Source organism: Passer montanus, unplaced genomic scaffold (assembly GCF_014805655.1).
Source record: "Passer montanus isolate IOZ18808 unplaced genomic scaffold, ASM1480565v1 scaffold65, whole genome shotgun sequence".
Classification (NCBI taxonomy): domain Eukaryota; kingdom Metazoa; phylum Chordata; class Aves; order Passeriformes; family Passeridae; genus Passer; species Passer montanus.
This window is the reverse complement of record NW_024371593.1, coordinates 879,379-904,259: the sequence shown is the minus strand read 5'-3', so window position 1 is coordinate 904,259 and position 24,881 is coordinate 879,379. Positions and strand designations below refer to the sequence as shown.

The 24,881-nt window shown below is 47.3% G+C and overlaps 2 protein-coding genes across 2 annotated transcripts in view; one reads left to right on the top strand and one right to left on the bottom strand.

The window, feature by feature from the left end:
- Positions 1-6,557, bottom strand: part of ASCL2 (achaete-scute family bHLH transcription factor 2) — a 7,851-nt gene extending 1,294 nt beyond the window's left edge. The window contains exon 1 of the mRNA XM_039728310.1: positions 6,531-6,557. Within this exon, the coding sequence (XP_039584244.1) occupies positions 6,531-6,557 (27 nt within the window). The remainder of the gene's footprint in view (positions 1-6,530) is intronic.
- A 685-nt stretch (positions 6,558-7,242) lies between these two features.
- The window catches only part of TSPAN32 (tetraspanin 32), a 28,434-nt gene continuing 10,795 nt past the window's right edge, over positions 7,243-24,881 (top strand). The window contains exons 1-4 of the mRNA XM_039728370.1: positions 7,243-7,337; positions 9,353-9,467; positions 10,711-10,808; positions 16,735-16,809. Coding sequence (XP_039584304.1) covers positions 7,272-7,337; positions 9,353-9,467; positions 10,711-10,808; positions 16,735-16,809 — 354 coding nt within the window. The 5' untranslated portion in view covers positions 7,243-7,271. The remainder of the gene's footprint in view (positions 7,338-9,352; positions 9,468-10,710; positions 10,809-16,734; positions 16,810-24,881) is intronic.

Here is a 24,881-nt window from a genome sequence, read left to right as displayed (position 1 = left end):
CCCCCCCTCACACTCGCACACGCACACACAAACAACACACAAACACACATACACACACACACGCACCGCCGTCCGCGGCCCTGCTGCGACCCTCCCCTCAAATCACCGCCCCGGCCCTGGCAGTTTTTAACGTTTTGTTTTAATTTAGTTTTTTTGAATTATTACTCGGGGGTGCGGCCGCACTCTCGCCCCGCCTCCCCCGCGCCTCACGGCGGGCACACGCTGGAGCAGCCGGCAGTGCCCGCTGCCCCGGGTGAGGTGCAGGCCCCGCGTCCCGTCCCTTCAGGCTGCCACCAGCCCGGCCGCTCCCCGCCCGGACCCGCCGGTGCCGCTGTGCGGAAGGCGGTGTCCCGGCAGCGCGGCTGCGGCCAGGGCTTTCCCTGAGGAGTGCCCGCACCTCGCCGCCGGTCGGTGCTTGCCTGACAGAGACGGGACACACCGGGGCTCTGCTTTGGTACAGCCACCAAAAGTGTATAATAACAAATACTTGTAGTAATGGCGTGGGTCGTCTTGCCGACGCCGTTCTCCACAGACCAGCTTTTTGGGCTTCAATGGGAGTTTCAAGGATAAGGAGGCAAGAAGGAAAATGCAAAGCTGTCGTAGCTCGGGGGTTGCAGCCCCGCTTCCCTCTGCCGTGCCAAGCAATCCTCCTTGGCTCTCCATCAAGCAAGCCTTTCTTGCAGCTCCGGTGGGAAGAGCAGCTGGGTCAGGTGCATTCTGATAGCTGGGAGGACAAAGGAGCTTCCCCTTGCTGTCCTGGGAACTTGTGGGAAGAAATAGCTTGCACGGTGTTTTGCTAAATAAACAAGATGGATGGAGGGGGAGCTACATGAACCCACTGCCCTCGGGCTGGGTCCACTCTCAGCTTCAGCACAGCTTCAGGATGTGCTGTGTTCAGGGCTTTACTCCCACCTAGCCTTTAAAAAAGAAAAGAAGAAAAAAAAATCCAATGGTGTGAGACAGTTTAGTTACAGGGCTTCACTTTTTGCGGGCGAACATAACCCAATGTCAGGAAAATGCTCAAGCTGGTGTCTTTGAGACCAGCTTGGTGGTGGGGATGTGTCATCACATGGAGAGGTGCCAGCAAGGCTCTGCAGCACGATTTGGATATCAAAGGATCTGTATTCCCCTGGCTGCCCCGAACCACGCTGCTGCTGGTGCTCAAGTGTGTCTAAGCCAAAAATGGTAGTTCAAAAAGCTATCCATGATTCCTTGATGTAACACGGAGGGATCTTTTATTGTACCTGTGTCGGGTATTTAGGGAGCAGCAAGGCTCTGTTATGTTGAAAGAGAAATACTTTCCCTGGGGATTGGTTGCAATGGCAGTGGCTTGAAGGAACCAACCCCACTGCAGTGTCACAGGCAGCCGAGCTGAAATTCCTGACAGTAAGGATCCTGTGGGCGCTTTGATTTTCTGGTAGTCAAACACTCAGGAGCCTTAGCACCAAATTCAGCAGCTCCAGAGACATTCTTGGCTGTGCTGTAGACCTGGGGGCAAAGCAAGGAGCAGCCCTGCAGCTTCTCTGGAGGACTTGACCCGAGAGGAGCAGCTTATGGCATGCAGCGCGGGCAGGGGCGTTTTTCCTGGTGGATTCCCAGCAGTGCAGGGGAGCTGCCTGTGCCTTGTTGGGAGTGCACAGGTCGCTTGCTCAGCTCAGGCCATGTCATGCACTTGTCTCCAGCACCTGCAGAAGTGCTCTGGCTGGAGCAAGGGGCTTCCCTTGTGCTCGCTGTCAGACGTAGCTCAGGAGCATTACTTCAGTGGAGTAATAATGATGTTCTTTTATTACCTCGTCTCTAATTTCTGCTGAAAAGCTTTCACACAGGAAAGGGGAAGCTGCTGCCCTTGAAACTTTTCAAGAGAAAGCCTTCTGTATTGAAGTGCCACACTCAAGAGTAATAACTGGATTTTTATCATACAAAAATAGCTACAGGGATTTTTTTTTTTTTCATTAATAACGCACACCAGTAAACCCAGTCTCAAGGGAGAGCACACAGCCTTCAGCCACAGAGATTCTACACTTAGCTCAGGGATGGGCTTGATTTGTCCAAACTGGCTTCAGGGCTGCTGATGTTTCCAGCCAGATGTGGCCATCGGATCTAGGCCTGAGCACAGCACACAGCAAGTGCTTATGCTTTCCTAACAGTGCAGCTGGCTTCCCTACAGTCTGCAGGAAGGCAGGTACATCTTGTTCTCAGAAAATGCAATCTCCTTTGAAATCTCTTTATAAAAAAGTTAATGACTATGTAAGGATCCCGTAGAACAAGACATCATTAAACACTGTCTATGTTCACAATCAGCTTCCTGATGATAATCTGAGGAGAGAGAGCATCCAGCAATGTGCTACCCATCCCCAGAGAGTGGGGAGAAGAAATTTTCCTCTCCTGGTGCAGGTAAGGCAAAATGGTAACTGCATGGTTGGCGTGGACACCTTTTAGCTCCATGTGGCTTCAGCCAGTGTGCTGCAAGGTGGCCAAACGATGCTCAGGGAGAAGGGAAAAGGCCTCTGGAAAGGGCCTCTACACTACATGTTAGTTCTTGCACCTGCCAAAGGTGAGACAAAGCACTGCCCCTGGCTTGGCACGTGTCAGCAGGAAGGCTGCAGGTGGGGTGCTGGCTCAGTCCTGCTGCCACCTATGCATTACAGCCAGCTGACATGAGATTTTTAGGGTATTTTACCAAAACTTTGAGGACTTCAGTGGAAAGCAATGGAGGTCCAGTTGCGATAAAGCTTGAGAGGGTGAATGTGAGAAATAAAGGATGATGGGCAGTTAAGCAGCCCTGTTCTCGATGAGCCCGTTTAGCAGGCTGGGCTGTGCTCACGCAGGAGCAGAGCTACATGGGGCAGGGCTCGCATTGTGTCTTCAGGTCTATCACCTGCACAGCTGGCTCCTGGGCAGTTATGGTTTGCAATTAGATAGCATGTGAAAAAAAAAAAAATTAACTTGACTAGAGCACTGTGCTTTAGAGCTCTGAGTATGGTTCTTCCACTTTCAGTGGAGAAAGATCATTTGAGTTTATTCTTTGAAGGGAGCTCCATGTCTCCAGCTTATGCTCTTTTCCAATGCAATCTTTCTGTGGTTTGATGAACTATTTTTAATAACTCTTCTGACACTTTATTTGCTCACCTATAATAATTTCAAATTGCCTTGGAATCACTAGAGAATTTCTGAGACACATTTTGAAAATAATAAGTAAAGAAGTGCTTTGGAAATATTATGATTTCTCTCTGGTTTTGTGTCTTCCAAAGCAGTCTCCAGCCAGCCTTGTTTCTATTCACAGTAGAGTTGTATGGTGCATCTGAAGCTTGGCAAAGCCCAGCACCCCCCCCTTCCTCCTCTCTTTCCTTTCTTGAAAAGAGATGGCCCCGGGTTTAAAAGTTGATTTTTAGCTTTGATTGTGTGTATGTGCTATATGAATGCTAAGCAGCCTTTACAATGCATCCTTGTGATGTGCCCGGGAAGGCAGAGGCAGGCTGTGAGGGCTGCCTGGCCTCCCATCATCCCTACGGCTGCGGTGCGGTTTGATATGGACATGTTTTATTTACGAGCGAGCTTTAGGGTGAACCCAGCCGTGTTACGGGCAGTAGCTGAGGGACCGAATGGGCTGAGCCACTGGCACTTGTAAATCTGACACATTTGGAGCTGCTTTCTGCTGTGGAGGAGAGGTGTTTTTCCCAGTGGTGCTGTGGGCTGGAAAAGGAGGAGGCTACTGAGAGGCAGCAGAGACCTGCACAGGTGTGTCCTGCCTGGATGATAGGTGTAGTTTTGGCTCCTGGGTGACATCCTCCTTCTTGCTTCCAGCCCATCCTTTCTCAGGATGAGTAGCAGTGCCCCAAAGCCAAGGGGGAAGTTTCTCTTCCCTGCTGTATTGACAGCAGCTGAGACTGGGGTGCTGCTGTTCCGTCACTGGTGGCTGCACTGATGGAGTGAGAGCCAGAAAAGTGGACGTCAAGAAAGCATCAGTATGAATTCAGCCTCTTCTTCTCCATTTGTGTTTAGTGTCCCAAGTTCATCCCATGCAGCATTAACACATGAAATCCCCAGCTCTTTCAGAACAGCTCTCTGACAGAGTGGGCATCATTTCCATCCAGCTCAGAAGAGGGTTGGGGGTTTATGGCTTTGAAAAAATATATGATCTGGCTTTGTTACCTTTTTTAAACCAACCCTTCCCTTCTGGATGAGATGGCAACATCCCTCCGAGACCCATGCAGCTGGGGATGAGGTTTTTTGTAACAGAAATCTGCAAGCTGCCACAAGGCTAGAAAGAGAGCACCTGTGCTCCCTGGGGTATTTTCAGACTCACTACCATCTTTCCACGCTCCAGCTGATAACCAGAGATAAGGTTATCAGACAGGAGCTGTGGTCACCTGTGCTTTTTGCACTGCTTTTGGGAGTGATAAGTTGGGCTCTTGCAAAGGGAATCAATCGATGAAACCTGCCAGGGTGGGCAGGAGGCCGAGTCTTGCTGGAAAAGCCATGCTGCCATCCAGCCTGCATGCTGGCTCTGAGGGTGGTTCCCTGGCATGCCACCAGCCCTGCCTCTCTTCCCACTGGGATGAAGTTGAGGGGACACCCTGCTTCTCACTTCCCTGGGCAGAGAGGTAGGTGTGTGCCTGCTGAGGCAGGCGTGTGCCAACAACTGGGCACCCAGAGGAAGTTTAATCCCATAGAAAGTGAAGTGTTGCAAAGATTGCCTTGTTGATGGGCACAGGTAGGATGAGCACGCAGAGTCCCCTGTTCTCCTTTCAGCAGTGCCCTTCCATGTGCCAAATGTGCCTTCCTTAATCACAGCCCAGCATCTTAATATCCCAGCTCTACTGATGCTCCTGCTTTCTTTTGGGTAAGGGAGTGACTTTCCTTTTGGCTTTTGTGAATGTGAGGCAGCAACTCCTTTTGCTCTTGTTATTTTTGTGATGTTAGAAATCCACATATGCTGTGCCCCCAAGAGGAAACTTTCAAGGCATACCTGTATGGGATAGCGGGTAAAAGAGAGGAAAAAGAAACAGCAGACAATCCCTCCACCCCTTAGCCCAGCAGGCAGAGCAGTTAGTGGAGGGTGGGCACAAAGGCAGACACCAAGCACTGCAGGTGGGAGAAGCATCAAAGACATGGTCAAGCTATTCAGGAATAGTAATTTTCAACCAAAACAGTGGAAGGAGCTGTTTAAACACAGGTCTTTGAAGTTACAGACCTGCTTTCAGAGCTCAGTGAGTCAGTGAAGGTACCCGTTTTTATGGCTGCAGACAAAAGAAGGAAGGACATCTTTTGTGGGAAAACTAGCAGCCCTTGCAAGGCGTGTAGATAACGATTTTGGGACCTCTCAGGTGGACATGAGGTGAGGTGCGAGGCTTCTGCAGGAACTGCATGGAACTGGGGAGGGGAATGCCCTTCAGAAAGCCCGCGTCGACTATCTCGCCCTTCGGGAAAGGGTTCCGCTGGCCTGTGGGGACCTCTAGTGTGAGACTTGGCTTCGCACAGGACTCTGCGGTGGCAGGTGTTTAGGACTGGGCAAGGAAGTGGGATCCAGGGGGAAACGGGCTCCGGGTTTCCCTGTCCGCCTCTGTGAAACGGGATCTGGGTGTGCTCAGGGCAGGTGACACGGTGACTGTCGCTCGTGGCTGGGCTGACGTGGCTTGGTGTTACACACAGAGCTGTGCTCATACTTTCTTGAAGCCCTTCCAGATTTAACCTGTAACTCCACTGGTGGTCAGCTCTGTTATTTTTGTAGGGATCCTTCCTCTTGAAAATGCAGGTGACAACACTCCCATTTGTCCTCTAGTACCAGAAGTGATGGGTGCCCACAGTTCTGAATTCTGACGCAATCCTAACTCTGACAGTGTCTTATAAGGCATTTTCCACACCTGGTCTGTTCCCAGGGATCCTGCTCCTAAATGTTGGTGGCTTGGCATCAGCTGCCTCACCAGCCTGTTGTCCTCTCCCCAGTGCCCTCCTACCCTGCTGTCTGTCCATTGGTTTTCCTCAGATGGTCTCCAGCTGGTGGCCAGAGGAGGAAGGTCTCTGTCTGCACATGGGTACCTCAGTGCCTTCTGCTGGACATCAGGATACCTGGTTTTGGCACCTGGGGATACCTGGTTTTGGCACTGGCTGCGGCAGCTCTCACTGGTGTCTGGGGAGGCTGCAACCAAGATGATCTGCAAGAAAGCTAGTGATGTAGTCAGAAAATCATAACATGCTTTTTCCCGTGCTCATGGCTTTGTGCAACTTGCTTTCTCTTCTCTTTGCTTTACAAAATGCATCTTCCTTCCTTTTTTCACTCCTCTCCTCCACCTTCTTTGTCATCTTCCTGTTACTGCAGTTACTGTTGTGGGATTGTTTTACTTTTTCACTCCCTTTGCCACCTGACAGGAGTGCAATTATTCACCTGTTGTCCACCAGTCTAGTTCCAAAAGGATAATTAAGGCACTCAGTCATTCAGGCTCACTTTGGCCAGATCCTTCTTGAGACTTCTTTGGGATTTGCTTTTAAGAAATATGCATTCAGGAGACAGCTGGTTTTGAAGAAATCACCTGAGTCATCTGCAGCCACGGGTCCATGGAGTCTTCAGTGCTAGAAGAGGGGAAAGGAAGAGTTAAAATGTCAACGGACAGTGAGGGTCTCCTGAGCAGGGGATTATATGTCCATATAACCATTTTCCTGAATAAAATACTACCAAATGTGTTTTTTCCCTTATCTGCAAATGCAGGTTCTTATAGAAGCTCAGCCAAAGGTTATTGCCATGTGGTACTTTTACATGGGGAGAGAAGACTCTTACATAGATCTGTTTGGGGGGGTTTAATCTCTTCTTTAACAATAGGTTATTTTTTTAAACAGTGTTTTCCTAGATGTTTTTACCAAATATTATTTATATATATTATGAAAAAAATGTTATGGACAATGTTCATTAAGCAAAACTGCATCCCAGTGAAAGTCAAAATTGAGATATTTTGACACTGACTCTTGACTAATCAGTTTAATTCTTTTTTAAAGGAGCTTTGCTCCAAACTCCATGAAAGGTTGTTTTTCTGTATGCCTTTCCTTCTTCCCCAGCTGGCTGTGTGGGAGCTGACAGCAGCTAATTGAGGGCCTGTGCAGAAGGTGACTGCCCTAAAGAGGATTTAATAATCAGGCAGGAGGAGGTGCATCGGCACGTGGTGGGGACTCCACTTCCTGAGAGGCCCCACTGTGGCCATGCCTCCCTTTGGTGGAAACCCAGGCTTTATCAAGAGCTGGAGGGACCAACTGCCAGCTCTCTCTGGGGAAAAGCTGCCATGGAACTGAGGTGCGGGATGAGGACCACCAAGTGCCAGCTGCTGGTGACCAGCCTCTGTGTCATGGTGAGCAGGCAGGTTTGGGGGGATCTCTGCAGAACCGAGGTGAGCTGTTGCCTTTCCCATCCCCGCTCTGAGAGGGGATGGTTTTCCCACGTTCTGTTTTTGGCGGGTGGAGGGCAAGCACAGCCAACTGCCTGAGTTATCATTGCACCATGGGCGGTTATCACTGGCCACCAGCATCCCCCCCTCCTCTGATAGACTTCTGGTTTCTCAAGGCTGTCACACCACTGCAGCTCTTTCACAACTCAGCAGCTTCCTCCAAGGAGAAAGAATGCTGATGGCAGAATGGGTGGGAGCAAAAAATATATTTGCTCCTGTCTCCTTGGAGCAAAAGAGAGAGGATGGACCTGCAGCAGTCACACTTACTGCTGGGAGGGTGGTCGACTGCAGGTGGGATCAGTGAGGATATGAAACCACAAGACTTTGGTGGAAGTGTGTGTGAGAAATGTGTGGATTAGCACTGCAAAGCAAAAGTAATTCCAGGGACTCTTTATCAGCTTTTGAAGCAAATTCAAGGGGAGTTTCTGGACATCTGCTGTTAGAGCTGATGGGAAATGGTAGAAACTGGAGAACACTTCTCATGGTTGCTTTGACTTGTATGTTCTTGTTGCCTTTTCACTTCATCAAAACTTGCCAGCATTAAAAAAAATAATAATAGCAGTAATAACAATAATCTATATTTAGTTCAAAGAGGATTGGTGGCTTGTTAAGGGTTATTAAAAGGTAATACCTTATTTTGGGCCACAAATGAAGTTTGTAGTTTTTCCAAATTTCAACATTCCAAGACTGCAGTGGCTGTAAGGTGGTTCTCTCTTCCAAATAACAGAAAATGCCACTTGGAGGAAATGAAAGGAGGATTGGTACTAAGCATGTTTAGAGGAGACATAAGGCACAGCTGCTGTGAATGGTTAGAATCACATTCTCGTTGCTGTAAGGATTTTAGACTGGTGTTTCTCAGAAATCTGAGCTAACTGGTGTTGCACTTAATATTTTGCTGGGTGTGGGTCAAGATATGCAGTAATGCACAGTCTGAATGATCAGAACGTGACACAAATTAGGCTAGACAAAATGCTATGTTTTGGATGGATTTAGTCTCTGAGACTGTAAGCCTCCAGCAAAAGCTATTAGAAAATGTCACACAGTGGGGATTATGTTGAGATCACATTGTCACATTTGACACAGGTATAGCTCTCTCATGTTTCTGTATTGTAAAGGCACAAAATGATGAAGCCTTATCTTCAGAGCTAGGAGTAGCCTTACATTTTGTATTTTCCAGGCTCATTGCACTAGATTTGGAGTTCATTTTGCTGCTGGTGCCTTTGTCCCAGCTCTGCCACCAGTCATGCTGAATGGAGCCCAGCCATAGAGCCAGGTGCCATCAGAAATGTTCCCTCTCCATCACCTGGAGAGGTATGGACATGCAAGTAGTTACCCCATGCCTTAGGCATACAGGCACTCTCAGGGGTGGGACAGAAACAGACAATACCTTGCAGAGACAGAAACCACCACAGACAACTTAGAGTAGTACAGGACTCAGATCTCTGTGCTCTGCCATAGGAAACAGAGCCAACAGCAGGCAGTGAGACTGGCATTGCAAAGAGCAGAGCAGAGGACTTGACCCCTGCTCAAAACCCTTCTTGTAGCTGGCAGCCCTCATAGCCACACATGCACAGTCTGCAGAGTAGTGTGGCACTGCACAGGTGTGCTGCAAGAACATCAATCCTCTCAGTTTTCTTCATATGATGGGAATTTAATCCATAGGCACTGGCCAAGAGATTGTGGGCTGCACAGTATCACATGCACTCATTATGCAAGAGAGAAAAACAGGTTTAGTATTTTTAAGTGTCTGGGATTTGTCCTTTTATGTGCATTTTGGGGCACATGTGGTGGTCTCTGGATGATGAGGCTGTCTGCATTTGTATGGGGTTCAGAAGTATCCAGATACACCTCAAACCTTTGTGTGCACCCAGCAAGAGCTGTTGCCCTGTAAATCCCTTCCTGAAACCCTTCTTTTCCAGCTGCTGGGGCTCTCCATTGCCACGCTGAGCACAGTCACCCACTATGGGCTCCGTTTCACCCTCATTAGCAATGTCTCCCTGGACAGCAACACCTACAAGGCCATCCACCACACAGGTATGTTGTGGTCACATCCCAATGAGACCTTTGGTGATACCCAGCGCTGCAAAATTCCTTAAAGCTATAGAAGAAAATTCAGGGGTATCTCAAGAGGAGGAAGGAGCTGGGTTTTGGAGGATGCGTTAGGACTAACGCAGTCCCACAGGTACTTTCTTTCCCCATATCAGACCTGCATGCCTGTAACCAAAAGATGCTGTGGGTGCATGGGGTGCTCAGGTGCTTCTGTGTTTGCACCTGTTCCTCTATTCTCTGACCCTGTGCTGTGGTAAGAGCTCAGGAGGAGCTCCTCAGTCCCTAAAAGTGCACTGGGGCTGGAAAAACAAGGAGAGGAAATACCGGAGTTGATACAGAACATAGAAAATTGAGGCTGGGAGGAGAAGTGCATGGCAGCAGGACCTCGAGCTTTTCTGAGAAAATGTGTGGTATTTTCGTTTTCACAAGGGAGAAGTATAAACTGAGTCTCAGGTACAAGGCTAGAGCAAAGGTAGCCCAGATACTAAAATACCCTGCTCACCACAGCTGCACTTGCATCTGCTGCTTCTCCCGAGCTGCACTCTGGTCTTAAACATGCTCATACCCTCTCAAGATCCAGCTCTTGATTTCAGTTTAACAAGGCAGGTGTAAAAACTGTGTTAGTCCAAGGCTAAGGTATATTCCTTCCCTGTTTCTACACATATATACTGCTACTGACTGCAGCCTTGCAGGCTCTCCCACCCCAGCCACCCATTGCCAGCAACGCTTCCACTTGCCTTGTTTACAGGCATTACCTCTGTGTGGTTAGGCTAGCAAAGCCCTTTGCAGCGCTGTGGTCCCTGAGCCCTGCTCCAGGGTACTGGCTGTGATCCTGCCTGAGCCAGGAGGAAACCAGAGGGTGAGTGTTGCACCAGATTAGCAGTGCCCGGAGTCTTGATAGAGGCTGTGGGACAGCTGCTGCACACCAGCACCCCCCATCTGGGGGGGATCCTTATCAGAATGCTGAAGTAATTGGAAGCTTCTGGTCTGTTGGGTGGACCAACAGCCTTTTAGGCTGCTTCACTCTGCTGGTGCTTACAGCCTTGCCAGACATACAGAGAAAAGCACACACAGATGGGGGGTATTGAATGAATTACAGAAAAATTTCAGTTCTGCAACCTGGTCATTTGGGGCCAGCTCCCCAAAATGCACTTTTCGGCTCCTCTCTGGGTCAAGCATCAGACTAGGCCTCTGGCATCTGACCACAACTCCCACATCTGTCTTCCAGCTTTCTACTTCGGGATCTGCCTGAGCATGACCCTGATCCTGGCAGCCTTGCTGAGCTCTGCTGCCACAGTGCGGGAATCGCAGTGCCTCACTGCCATGGTGCGTATCCATACCTGCAGGGACTGCCTGGGAGGAGCTTTTTGTCACCTGGGGCTGGCCCCCTTAACGTGCAGTGCTGGGGTCTGCGCTGCCTTATCCCTGCTCACTGTGTGTTTTCCCGTATGAAGGGCAGTAGTTAACAGGTAGGTTGTTGAGCATGAAATCTTGCTTAATATAAAATAATTGCATTGCTGTCATACACTAAAGAGTTATCTAATTTGTGTAATTGGGGTAAATGATACTGATGGCAGAAATGAGAAGCTGACACCTGAAAATTCAGCACAAAGCAGCCACTGAATGTTTTCACCTTCTCAATACACCATCTTCCTTTCTCTGTTTGAGATGCCCAAAGGGGTCTCAGTTCCCATGAATTAAGCAGAATGTGTAACTCCCCTTTTGTTGAAGTGTCTTTAATGTGTGCCTCCAATTACCACATCTAAACCAACAGATGGGTATGTACAGATCAGTGGAGAATGTTGTGGCTGCCTGAAGATACAGTCAAACTTCTCCATAATGTTTATTTGTTGCCTTACTCCCTGGTATACTTTGGCGCATGCCACTCCATAGAACAGGCTGTTAAAAAGAGTGCCAGCACATAATGAGCGAAGTCCAGAGCTCTGTCCAAAGAGCATTGTCCAAGGGCCACAAGATGCTGCTCTCCATTCCCATTTTAACATGGGTGATCCTTTCCTCCAGCCGCCCATCATCTCCCACAGCCCGGCTGGTTTGGGATGTCACAGCCAAGCTTTGCTCGCTAAAGTAACCTGTGACTGGCAGAACCCTCAAACTGGCTATTTATTTTTGTGGCTCCTAGTGTGCCCTGTTGGCTTGTCTTTAGCTTCCACAGTTTTGCTCCTCTGGGGGATGTGGTCGTGTGCATTCTGGCCCCTGATTGCACGTTTGCAGGGCAGTCACGGTACCGCTGCCTTGCGGGGAGCAGAGGAAAGCTGCGAGGTGCCTTCCCCGCAGCTGTGGCGACAAGGCTTCACGCCACGCTGCTCTCAGCAGGGATAACGGGATGCCCCTGGGCTGTCTTTAAGCTCGGTTCCGCCGCCGCCGTGCCGGGCCGTGGGGCAGGAGGCGAGCGGCGGCCGCGCGGGGCCGCTCCAGCGCCGCGCTCCGCCGCTGGAAGGGGCGGAAGGGCCGCGGGCCCGCCCCGGGCATGCCGCGGAACGGGAGCGGCCTCCGCCGCCCCTGCGGCGTGGGGCCACGTCCCGGCCCTGAGGAGTTAACGGGAACCCTGGGAGGCGCTCCAGAGCTGGCCACGAGCAAGGGCACTCTCGGCTCCAAGCCGCTGAAGGAGCTCATCGGCGTCCTGAGTCACTCAGTGGGGACTGCGCCTGTTATAAATCGCCTCTCCCCTCCCAGCCGTATCGTCCACCAAGGGCCAGCTCGCTGCTTGTGTTGCCCCCAGTTCCCACTCCAAAGGCACTCATTTAATCATTGATCTGCCAGCAAGAAGCGAGAGCGGGGAGAGCCAGCCCTGACGGCTGCAGTGAGGTGTGATCGGGTTTGGGGTTTGGCCCTGTGGGGCTCCAAAACTAGTCGATGTGTTGTCCAGCCCGGCTGATCCCTGCTGTGCTGTAGCTCACAGCAGCGATCGGCCCTGCTGCTTGGAGCTTTTTTCCTCCTTCTGCAAGAGAGAGAATCATCTTCCCCCGCTATTGATTTTAAAGGACTTTTCCTCCCTGCATAGAGTGTGTCTTATTTAGAAGACCATTTAATTCACTCTTTAATCACAGAGGGAAGACACCAGACTATTTGCCTGACATCTGTGGCTGTTCAGGAAACCGAGCCATGCGTGGGGGGATGTCTGCATCGATGTGGCTGGTCCACCACAATGCCACTTGGTAAACCAGCCACCCTGGGGAAAAACTGACAAAGATCCAGATTGGGTTTACAGGAGCTTTTTTTTTTTTTTTTTTTTTTTTTGTCTGTTTGGATTATATATCGTCATGCTGCCTAGTTATCTGGAGGTTTGTGTGCCTACAGAGGAGGAGTCTCTGGTCTTTGCAGGCCTTTCTGGTGGTGTTCTAATAATAGTAATGGGTGCACAGTGGTTAGAAACCAGGACAGGTCAAACTGGTTTAAGCCCACAGGTCTCAGGAGATTGTCTTCTAGCTGCATTAGCAGCATCATGAGACCAGACAGATGCTACTGTGCATCCAGTGCTGCTTGTGAAGAAGCTGGTTCCAAGAAAGTAATTGAGAACTTAAGGATAAAAAATTATGTGCTAAAATCCAGCAGTATTACACCTAAAGCTCCTCTTAAACAGGGAGAATAGCAACAGGCTTATTGACTGTCCTCCATCTCAGGCAAACTCTGCTTTCTGGTGATCCATGGCCCATCATGCAGTCAATCCTGAATGTAAATATCCTGCAGCTTTATAGCCCCTGGAGGCCATGTTGCTATTGAAGGGGAGGAAAAGGAAGGAAAACAGCAGTTTTCCTGTTTGCATAAAGGAAAGACTCCAGTATCAGTGAGGTTTAAAGCACCATGTATTGTTACCTGGTCAGACTGATAGAGAAAGAAAAGAAAAAAAACAAGGAGCAACATGCCAGCTGAAATTCTCACATCTGAACTTTACAGTCTGAAACCTGACTAGTACAGGGGAAAATTTGTGATCAGGATGGAGCAGATGTTCCCAAAAAATGCAGTGGAAAAAGCCTCAGTGAATACCCAATATAACCCGGTTTTTCATCAAGATTGATGAGCTAGTAGGGGCAGCACACAGCACAGGCTGTTTGCTTTATTATACCCAGGTGTAAACCAGTGTGTAGAGGATCCTTAATGCCACTGCAGCACACTTCAGCCTCTTCCTTTCTAATTTAATCTGCCTCGGGTGCTCTCTCTCATGGTGCAACACTTCTGGGTGAGGCAGCTGTGTGCCAGTAGCAGAACTGGTACCAAGGACAGATTCCTCTTTTGGACTGATGTCACTGACTCGTGTTTGCTCTGTGGAAGGGCAAAACCACTGCATGCTTTTAGATGAACTAGGTCAGGCAGAGAGGGACACAACCTGATGGATGCCATCTGAAATTTGCCCCCCCTTTCCCTGCCCTTGGGCTCTGCATTCTGGCAGGGAGTTGGCCTTTGCAATGACCACAGCAGCACAAAAAACAGCTGGAGCAGAGCAGGACAGAGGTCTGCTCCTTCCCTGGAAGTGTGGGAGCTTGGCAGGACACAGCCACAGAGCACAGTATGAGCTAAAGGATCCCCCCCTCATCCAAAGTGGGCCCCCTTCACCAAAGGGGAAGCATCAGAAAGGTGAATTAAAAGAAACACCAGCCAACAGACAGGGTGCTGTTCCTGTGGATTCTGCCAAGTCTGTCAAAGAGAAATTGTTCCTTGCAGCAAGGATGGAAGCAAGGTCATTCATAAAAGAGTAATTGATGTGTGCCTGGTGACAGCCCTCCACAGGGCTGAGGTGGCTGTCTCTTGCAAAGGGAGCAGGCAGCAGCCTGTGGCTGGCTCCGAGGAGCTCCGAGGGTCTGGAAGATGGTGAACCAGCCTCAACCCTTCCACATTTTGTATGCAAACTGCACGTTGCCTTTTTCTTTTTTCTTCCAAATGTCTTCTAATGTAATTAGAAAGTTGCTCTTCCAAAAGCCTTTTGGCTGGGAAGGGAAAAAGCAGGCTATAATTCATTTATAAGATGTTCTTGGAGCCATGTAATTGCTGTGCACCAGCTGGATGGAGGGGGAGCTTCCCAAGGGGCTGCATCTTGGTGTTCCCAGAGAAACCAGACAGAAATAAAGGGAGAGCTGATGCTGAAGGACTGAGATGTGGGGTGGAGCTGAGGAAGGGAAGATGAGAAGGAGGATTTTTATCTGCTGTGGGTTCTGGCCCCAGAGAGATGTTGTAAGTGCTGGAGCTGGTGGGGAAGGAAGAGAGAGCACAGGGGAAGGAATTTGGGTTGTCACTGGCATCCTGTTGTTCATGCTCTCTGGGTTAATGGTGGGTCACCTGAATTACAGCTTTAATGGAATGATATGCAGAAGAGTGGTCACATTGCTATCAGTGCTGTTTTTTCCATCTGACTAATTTTATTTTTTAAAAAATTTTCTTTTCTTTGAACTTGATTTTGGTGAAAATGCTGTTTGTTTGGTGGGAAAGTTGTTGGAGGCGTGCAAAATGCAGGGTCTGGTCCTGCTGAGGGGCATCCTGACATGCCTGTGTAACTTCACCTTCTCCCTCCAATTTGTGCTGTACCTGCAGGGTTGAACCCCCCACTCCAGCACTCCAGCTGCGTTTTGGTCTGAGATGTCTTGCCCAGTAAGCTCTTCCATATCTTCATGACTTGTAACCACCTTGTCATGTTAGTGTTTGATCAGACTTTTCCTCTCATCTCCTTTAGGGTCTCGGGTAATCTCATTTTAGCTCCTAGCAAGGCAAGAAGTGATCTTATCAGCTATATGGCCAGGCAGATGCCAAAAAAATAAATGAAAGGAGAGACTGGACATGCATAATTTAAGATTTTTCGTAAGAGCTGTACCAGGGTTTTCCCCAGTGTCTGAAGCAGAGCCTGAAACAAGGCAGCCCCAAAAAAGTGGTGAATACCAGTGGCAGTCTTGTTCCAGGAGCAAAGTCCCCAGGCAAGGCAGAGAAACAGAGCAGATGGACAAGAGCCAGCAAAAGGATTTTACTGGCACATTCACTTTCATTTCCAGGATTTGAAGTAACACATTTTCCTTTCTTGCTGCAAAAGCATGAGTTTGGAGCCTTTTTTTTTTAACTATATCTTTCAAGCAATTTTTTTTTTTTTTTTTTTGTGAAGAAGAACTGGTAGAAGCAATGTTCTTCCTTTCTTAAGCTTGAATTTGGTAAAATTTAATGAAAGATTTAAACTTTTCCAAGTTATTTCAACTATATCATACAATGAAAACAGTCACAGAAAAAATTAGAAACCAAAATAAGATGCAGTCAGCTGGGTAAGTTTCCCACATAACGTTGTGTTGAAAGAGGCACAGTTTAATGGAAAAACTTGTAAGGGCATTAATTTTCAACTGATGCTTATTCATCACCTTTTGTCATTCCAAGATTAAGCTGTGGATTCATATTGGATGAGCCCATTTAGCCTTCAAACGCTTTACAGGCATTTTTCCCTTCTTCTTTTTCTTTTAAATGTGAACAAGATCATTTGGTCCAGCTGTCACAGCAGGCGAGTGCTTTTTATATCAGGGTGTGTGGTTTTTGGTCCAGATTTGTTCAAATAAAAACACAAAGCATGTAACTTCCAGCTCTGCAAGCCTAAGGAAGAAGACAAAAGTCAAGCCATGTCCTGCTTCGTTGCTGTTATTGTTTAGACACTTCAGGGTCAGTTTCTGGCCTTGATTATATTTCTGTCATCCTGTTGTCTAACTAGGATGGTGCTGATCTAAGGAAAGCAGCTTGGCCGTGCAGCTGCCACCTTGCTCACAGAGTAAGTCCAGCTCTTCTTCCAGAGCAGGTTGATTTCTATCTCTGTCCCAGTTATTTCCTTCTTTATGGACTATTTGTGTGGGTTTTCCCCTCTTTGAAGCCAATAGCCAAGTTTTAAATGCAGGGGATTGAATCCCATGATTATGGAGTATAGTCCTGCAGCAGAAGGGAAGCATATTGTAAATATAATGTTTTATACCTTTCTTTGTCCAAGAGGAATTTGCTCAGAATAGATTAACTGCTCTGCAGGAAGCTGCCTGGTTTTTTGGTCAAACTCTTCAATTTACCACAGTGTAATTAGAGGTCTCCTGATGGAGAACCACATTATTGTCCATGTAATTTCTTTTAAGTAACTGACATTATGAGGGATATTAAAAGAAGGTGATGTTTAAACTTTAATGAAACTTGCTTAAACAAGCATATTAAATATGTCCTGATTGTGTTTGCAAATGGGTATTTTTCTCCCCAGTCTGTAACTGTTGGTATTTTTCCTGTTTATCCTCAGGGATTTTTCTGTTTTGCTCTGGCCTTTTGTGGATTGATCCCAGCTGCCTGCTGGAGATACACACACAGCACAGAGGTAAGTGTTGGCTGCTAGGAAATACCACCAGCATCTCGTCAGAGATTTTTTTCATAGCAACTATTCCTCCCATAAAAGGGACATCTGGTGTTATTTAAGCCATCCATATTGAGGTCTATCAGATGCATGCTCTGTTGCATCCATCCTTTGGAAGGAAAGGGTCACCTTCATCAGATACCTCTTCAGAGAGAAGCCCTTTCTGAAGAGAGAAACCCATGGAAAATCTCATGCAGGGCAAATGCTCTGTGCTGAAGGCAAAACAAAATGCAACTCTCCTTAGCTTTGGGATGTTTTTTTTCAGGGAATGCTTGCTTTGTTTTGTTTTGTTTTAAATGAGATGCTTGACTTTTGAAAAGTCATTTCCAGCTGGTTCTAATTCCTGCTAATGTCAATTGGGAGCCTTTATTTGAAGGCAGTGGCCAGGAGAAGCACCCAGGAGATGTGTTTATTAACATGCAGCAGTGGTACATGAAAAACACAAGAAAAATGGTGTTTTGGGTCACTACAAAGCTCGACCAGAAAGAGAAGATTATAGGAGGCTGAATTTGGAAGAAAGTTGGGGTTTGAATTTTTAACTCAGAGCTTCCTGGTGCTGGGGTAGATGGGTGATGTGGGACATGCAAGGTGCTGGGTAAGTTGGTCTTTATTCCCCTTTTTGCATCCCTTCACTCAAAAAATACAAAATTTAAGAGACTTGTCAGTGTAAAAAAATCATGACATCTTTCTTTTGAAAGCAGAACACTGGTATTTTTGGCAGGTATCTAAATAATTTAGAGAAGTGCTTGGGACTTTGATAGGTGCTTCATGCAGTAGCTCAGTCCTTGTCTTTATTTTGCTCCTCCCCAGCCCTGGGCATAACCTGCTATGTTCTGGGTACCAGTGAGGATGTATTGTGAAACATCATCCCAGTGAATTAGGAATTGATGCTGCTGGCTCATCTTTTTATGGTTACATATACTGGGGGTGATCAAAGACCAGTCTGAAGTGTCTGGCCTTGAGATTTCCTTCTGTGATGGAAGAGCTGGCCTTGAGGTTTCCTTCTGTGGTGGAGGAGCACAACTCCATCAAAATCCCACTCATTCCAGGCTAGGACTGTAGCAATTGCTTTTGCAGGCACAAGGAGCCCTGCACTGTAATGGTTCAGTGTCCTGTGCATAAATTAAAACTCAGTCTTCCTGAAAGTGGACGTCAAGTATAAGGTGAAGGATAAGGTCCTGCTTCTCTAGAAAGTTTTCCCAGAGCTGTCCAGTGCCCAGTGTAGTTGAAAATCCTTTGAAATGTGCAGGTGGCTATACTGGACCAGGCTAAAGTTGTTGGCCAAGGTAGGAGCTGTTGGGCAAGGAGATTTTCTGGCTGACCTGCTGTTAGCCAAGGTAGCAGCATACAAACCCAGCAAACACAAAGCAATGCTTTTTCAGATGCCAGCAGCTTGTGGCCCAGGTGTCTGCTAGTAGCAACTGCTGGTGTCTTTGCCTTTAATGTTCTCCCTGGGTTTTTCCTCTGTGAATTTGTCCAGCTGCTTTGGAAACAGGTGAGTGCTGATGGCACAGCAGCATCTTTTATATCTATGCTTAAATGGCTGAAGTGGAATCAATCAGAGCTGGGGCATCCATGAAAAAATGTCCTTCCACAGCCTCTTTATTTTTTTTCCTTATTGTTTCAGGCAAAACTATCAACATTTATTACATTCCCACTAACAGTTTAATTTGGAAATAATTTGGTTTTCATGACCAACACAGAAGGGAGCACACTTCTCCTTCTGCGGACATTAAATTGTAGATTGAAGCACAGTCCGTGTCAGTAAAGGAGAAATGGCACCAGAAACTGTCTGGTTGGCATTGTGAGACTGTGTTTTCTAAACAGACTATTTAGTTTTACTGTTAATCCACATACATGGTGTAGGGCGTAAAAAGACTGTAAGAAAAAGGTTGTATGTTGTGTTATGTAATGCAGGCATGTGCCATGCAAAAAATATTTTGCTGAAAATATTTAAAGGAGTATTGCTTTGTATATCTCTTGATCAGTACATCTGTTTTTACTTCAAATTATTTTCATGTGGTTTTTTGCTCTGAGTGCCCTGTCCACAAATGAACCCATGGTTATGATTAGCTTTGGTAATTGGTCGGGTTTCTGTAAGCAAAACAGCTTCCACTAGGCAAAATTAGGTGGTTTTGTAAAAGCTTGACTTTCTGAGCAAAGAAAATCAGCAGTGTTTCTGACAACAGAAAAAAAAAAATACCCCTAGAGACCATCTTGTGTTTCTCTGCTTCCTAAAATCCAAGGAAAAGCAGAGAATATAAATGAGGAAGATTTAATTAGAAGTGTCACTTTCTGAACGTGTGGAAATTTAGTTTCAACCGAAAAGTAACTTGTCTCACTAGACAGAGGATGCAGACGTGAGAGAAAAATACAGGTGACTGAAAGAAATGCAGATGTGTCTGCCCCTCCAGGACAGGAACACAGTGATACAGAAAATTGGATGAAGTAGGGATAAGACCTCTGAAGTCTCATTATAGAGCTGTTTGTTTGCTTGTCTTTCTCAAAAGAAAGAACAAAATTCAAGCAGGTGTCCTCTGCTGCCTACTGCATGTCAGTACTCTCAAAAATAGTTAATTGTGGCAATCTGGGGTGGGGGAAATCAAACCCAGCCAAGTGGGTGGGTGTCTTGTAAGCATGATGGGATGTACACAGCTATCAAGAAAGGAATGGAACTGAGGATGTAAAACTGAATGTGGATGAATATGGCCATTACACGTGCCTGAATCACTGAGAGCACTGAGGGGTACTGCCCCCACGATCATGGCTGGAAAAAGAATTTCAATTTTTCCTATGAAAAATACATTGATTTTCCAGTGGAATGCCAGACAGAAAATTAGGCTGTTCATTTTGGAAATGCCAGCTGGGAGCTGGTGTCAGTAGTTCCTGTCCTCTCCCTTGCTGCTGGCAAGGTTCTGAACACAAGCAGCATTGAAAACAGTCCTCCCCTCCCTTTGCAAGCTGGGGATGGGAGATCTCTCCTGCACTGATCCATGGCAGATGCTTCAGTGGTTTACTCCTGTTGGTAAAAAAAAATTTAAAAACCCCCTACATTTTCTTCATAAAGCAGAATCCTCTCACAGAAAATCTTCTGAAAGAGTAAACCCCACTACTCAGTTGAAAAATTGTTTTCATGGTTATTGTCAAGAGACAATAGGTAGAAATTTAGTTTGAATATGGTGAAAACAAGATGCTCTTTTTGCCTGTGTGGCTCTTTTAGGGCCTTTTTTACAGGACATCCTACAGAGAAGTTGGGCAGGGAGAAAGGAAGAGTTATTTGTAAATATTTGGTATTCTCAGACCTGGGCACTGTAAACAAGATGAATCATCTTATTTCCCTTTCTTTTCTGCTTTCATGACTTACTGTAGCTTCTGGATGAATTCTTTCAGACAGATGTTGAATGTTTTAATTTTAAGTTATCTGCATTCCAGATGGACTCGATGTCACCATAGTCTGTTTTCTTGTGATGCATGCCAGACATGCAGCAGTCATGAACCTGAGATTTATCATGCTTTCTCCTAAAAGGTTGCATCCCAACTGTTCCTCCTCTCCGTGGGAGATGTGGCCGTGGTAGGGAAGTGTTGCAAACCTGTCTGAGGAAGGACAGTGGCGCAATCAAAACGAACGAGAGACCGACGTGCATGGGAGGGCAGAGGGGATGGGATGACCTCTGCACAAGGTCTTTGCTGGAACTGCTGTGGTAACCACAGAAATCATGAGGTTTTCAGATGGTTTTCAACCACATTAGGAAGTCCTGGTTCCTGAAGCCGAAGAGCTGAGTCTTGTTTTCCAAAGTTATTTTTATGGCTGTTCCTTTGCCACAAACTGCTGTCTGTTTAAGTGAGGTGCCTCTGTCATTCACAGCATGGCCAAAAAGAGCAGGTGGAATGCAGAGAGGGATGTAGGAGAGACATGCCACATCTAGCACAGCTGGTGGGGAGGGCTGCTGCTTCCTCTTCCTGCTCCCCAGCTTCCTTTTCTCCTCACCCATTAACGGCTGCTTTAGAAACCTCTTTGCAGAGGCTGGAGCAAAGTGCTACTTGCAGCTGCCATAGAGGAGATTTGGTACCCTTACTAACCATCACAAAACCAGAATCATTACGGTTGGAAAAGACTTTAAGATCATTGAGTCCAACCTTTGACTGTCATCTAGACCAGAGCACTTAGTGCCATGTCCAGTTATTTCTTGAACACTTCCAGGGACAGTGACTCCACCACCTCCCTGGGCAGCCCATTCCAATGCCTGACCACCGCTTCAGTGAAAAAATTCTTCCTGATGTCCACCCTGAACCTGGAACAGCTTGAGGCTCTTATGCTGTCACTTGTTGCCTCAGAGATGAGACAAACCCCCACCAAGCTACAAGCTTCTTTCAGGTAGTTGCAGAGAGCAATAAGGTCCCCCCTGAGCCTCCTTTTCTCCAGGCTAAACTACCCCAGCTCACTCTCACTGGATTTCCTCTGCAGACCCTTCACCAGCTCCATTGCCCTTCTCTGGACATGCTCCAGTACTTCAATGTCTTTCTTGTAGTGACGGGCCCAGCACTGGGCACAGCCTCCAGGTGTGGTCCCAGCAGTACCCAGTACAGAGGGACAATCACTGCCCTAGCCCTGCTGGCCACACTATTTTTGATACAGGCCAGGATGCCCTAGGCCTTCTTGGCCCCCTGGGCACTGCTGGCTCATTGTCAGCTCTTACCCAGCACCCCAGGTCCTTTCCAGGAACTGTTACCTAAGCCTGTAGTGCTGCATGAGGTTGTTGACCTCACTTGACCAAAGTGCAGGGCCTGGCACTTGGCCTTGCTGAACCTGAGGTTTGGGGTTATGTTCTGGGCCCTGCTGTGAAAGAGGCCAGAGGAGTTTCTATTCCACACCAACTTCTGCTGTTCCCTTTCTCTGCAGCAGCTTCTTCCAGGAAGCCTGTGGTCCTGGCTGCATAAGCATAAGTGGTCAGTGACACTAAAATTGCTGCAACATAAAAGGAGTTTTGCAACAGAATGAGCATTTTAATTACAGAGATTTATTCATAAGTAAAAGCATAAAATGGATTAAATTACAATTTTCCAACTCAGGAATTTGAAACTGGTGCAAATAGTTGTTCATATTTCTGTAAAGGCCTGATTCTCCATGTCCTCTGAATGAAGATGTTGTTTGAATTTGCACTAGTTGCAATGATATGGTAATCTCTTAATTATCAAGTGGTTTCTCAGGTTTCTGGGTGATTTCAAAATGAGTTTCACCTGTGGCTTTTGGCTCCACATGAGAGGAAAGGCATTAGTCCCTCTGTGCTGCACTGCTTGTACTTCAAGAATAAATGCAAGGATTTAGCTTTTTATGGGCAGGGAATTAATACAAGCCATTTGTCTACATAGTGATTCTCCTGTAGCCTTGCTCTGCTTCCTTCAGAGGAACTTGTCTGCTCTCTCCTCCTCATGCTGAGAAGTGGAAATGGAGTCTGCCATGCTTTGTTAGCAAGCAAGGTGGTACCTTTTGAGATGGTGATTTTCTAACCTGTTAGAAAGCCTGGTGCACACGGCTGGAATTAACAGCTGCAGCTGTTAAATAACAAACATTGCCACACCTGGGTCTTGCTCTTGAACAAAGCTGCTTCCCTCCTCTCTTCTCTGCCTATGGAACCAGCACTGAGTTTTTGTTTGTGAGTCTTCCTTCCAAGCAGCACCTTTGCAAAGCCAGAGGCAGCATTGCCTGGGTCTCCAGGAGGGAAATAATCTCTTACTGTGCATAAAACCAGCACATGCATCTTGTTTCTGCAGGTATGTAAGGAACATCACTTCCCAGTTAATTTCTTAAGTGGGACTGGTGAGGTCCTTCCTCTGTGGATTTCCTAGGGGGTGTGTGTGTCTGCCGTTGCTGCCTCTGGTAGCAATGTGTGTTGGGGCTAAGTTCTGCAGGGACTTAAATGATTACATGCAGGCTGAAATCCTAGAGATTTTAATGGGATTTAAACACAAGGTGAAGGTGTGCTCAGGTGTTTTCTGAAACCAGACCTGAACAGGTATGTTCCTTTCGGGCTTCGATTCAGGAGGGATGGATCAGGATTGTAGCTTCTCACAGGGATCTTCTAAGAGCATTTATAAAAGTCACTGATGTTGCTGTGAAAACACTGTGAACTATCTGACATGCTCCTTGCTTGCCCTTAATCTAGGAGGCACAGTTGATTTAAAAGCACCAAGCTTTTCCCAGTCTCTGAACTCCATGGGAAAAAACAAAAATGGGGGGAAACCCCTCCCTCTTCCTTAACGTTTTTAAATACTGTGCCTCTTTCCAGTGTTTATGTTCTCACCAGCCAGTGACAGCCCACTCCCCCCAGTGAGACACTGCTCTCCTTTGTCTGAGCCTCCACACAGGCATTTGCACTCATGGCTTCTATAATTTATGGCTGCCCCGGCGCTGAACCCACGCGGCCCCGTTTCTGCCGCTTTCTGTGGCAGAGCTGGAGCTGCAGCTCCGCTCTCCAGCAGTGTCAGCAGTGGCACCTGAGGCCACTCAGACAGTTGCCATCACTGCAGCACATCCAGCCTTCCTGCACCTGTAGGATGCTCACTGCAGCAGGACAGCCACCACCCACTCAGAGGTGACAGGGCTGCCCTGGGACTGACTCTATGGCTGATACCACCCCTTTATAAGCTAAAACTGTTTTCAGTGTTGTTCAATGCTTTCTGTTGGGAACCAGTCTTGCTTGGCTCTGGTTTCAAGTGCTACAGGTGAAGGCTCAGGGATGGCTGAGATAATTTGACCACAGTTTTGGGGAGGGGATGTTCACAAATGGATTGTGTGTTTTGAAAGACAGGAACATAGAGTCAGTGTGGGCCCTTGACAGCTTGTTGGCTTTGCGGTTCTGTTATAAAATGGACTGAAAAATTAAAGTTTATTTCTTTTTTTTTTTAAACAAAAAACCAACAAAGAGCAAACATAAAAAAGCTAATCCAAAAAAATCGAAGAGGGCCTTGGTATACTTATGACATTCACAGGTGTGCAGCCACAGATTTGGAGGATTTAGGGGAAAAAATCCTTGTTGATATTGATTAACTGCCTGCCTGGGTTTTCTGCACTTCCCTTTAAGGCATTTGGTACTCTGTCTCAGGCACAGAGCAATGCTGCATCTGAGTAACACAAAGGTAGCCTCTGGGTTTTATGGCTTGGCTCAGCATGAGGCTGTGATGTCCTCCTGCCCATGGGCCAAGAGGGATGTATAGCACCCACATAGCTAGAATCTGCTGTTCTTTTGGGGATGTGGAGATAGGAAATGAGGAGGTGAGCAGTGTCACAGCTCAGCACTTTCTCATGTTTTAAGTGTTTTGTGCAAGAACAGGATGGAAGTGCTGAGGCTGGAGACAAAGAGTTTTTGCTTTTTCTGAATTTTTTTGTTCCACAGCGGTTTTTGGTCTGTCTCTGTTTGTGTATACAGCAGAAAGTACAGGGAAGCCTATATGGTTTGGCTTGGGGTTTTTAATGTATGTATGTATAGATAGATACGAAATCTGTATATACAGATCGGGGGGGAAAAAAGGTGAAAACCATTTGGCTAAAAGCGTCACCTAGATTTTGTGGCATCAGTGGTCTCCAGTGACCACTGTCAGTCAGAGGGGGAGCAGCACCTTCTTATCTTGTGCCATTTTCCACGGGAGACCTCAAAGGCTGCTGTGATTTGCAGCACTGACTGGATTTCTGCATCTGGGAATGACTGGCTAGAGGAAGGCTCTCAAGCTGATATGCAGTGACGGAAATAAAAACATTCAGCAAGCTGCAATGACTGTGTTAGATGGGGCTTGGTTGAGCATGAATGGGGCAAGCTTGTCTTACCATGTGTTAGATCCATGTGGTGGGAGTTGCTCTGCAACCTGGCTAATGCTCCCAGAGTGGCTCTCTCCTGTTTCCCTGCAGTTGCATCATTGCTTTGCCCAAGCTGTTGCATCTGTCCCCAGTCCCGTTTCTGACACACTGTGAATGCTTGCGTTTCTGCACACTGGGGAGGAAAGGGAAGACACAGACAGCAAAATGCAGAAGTGTTTCCTTC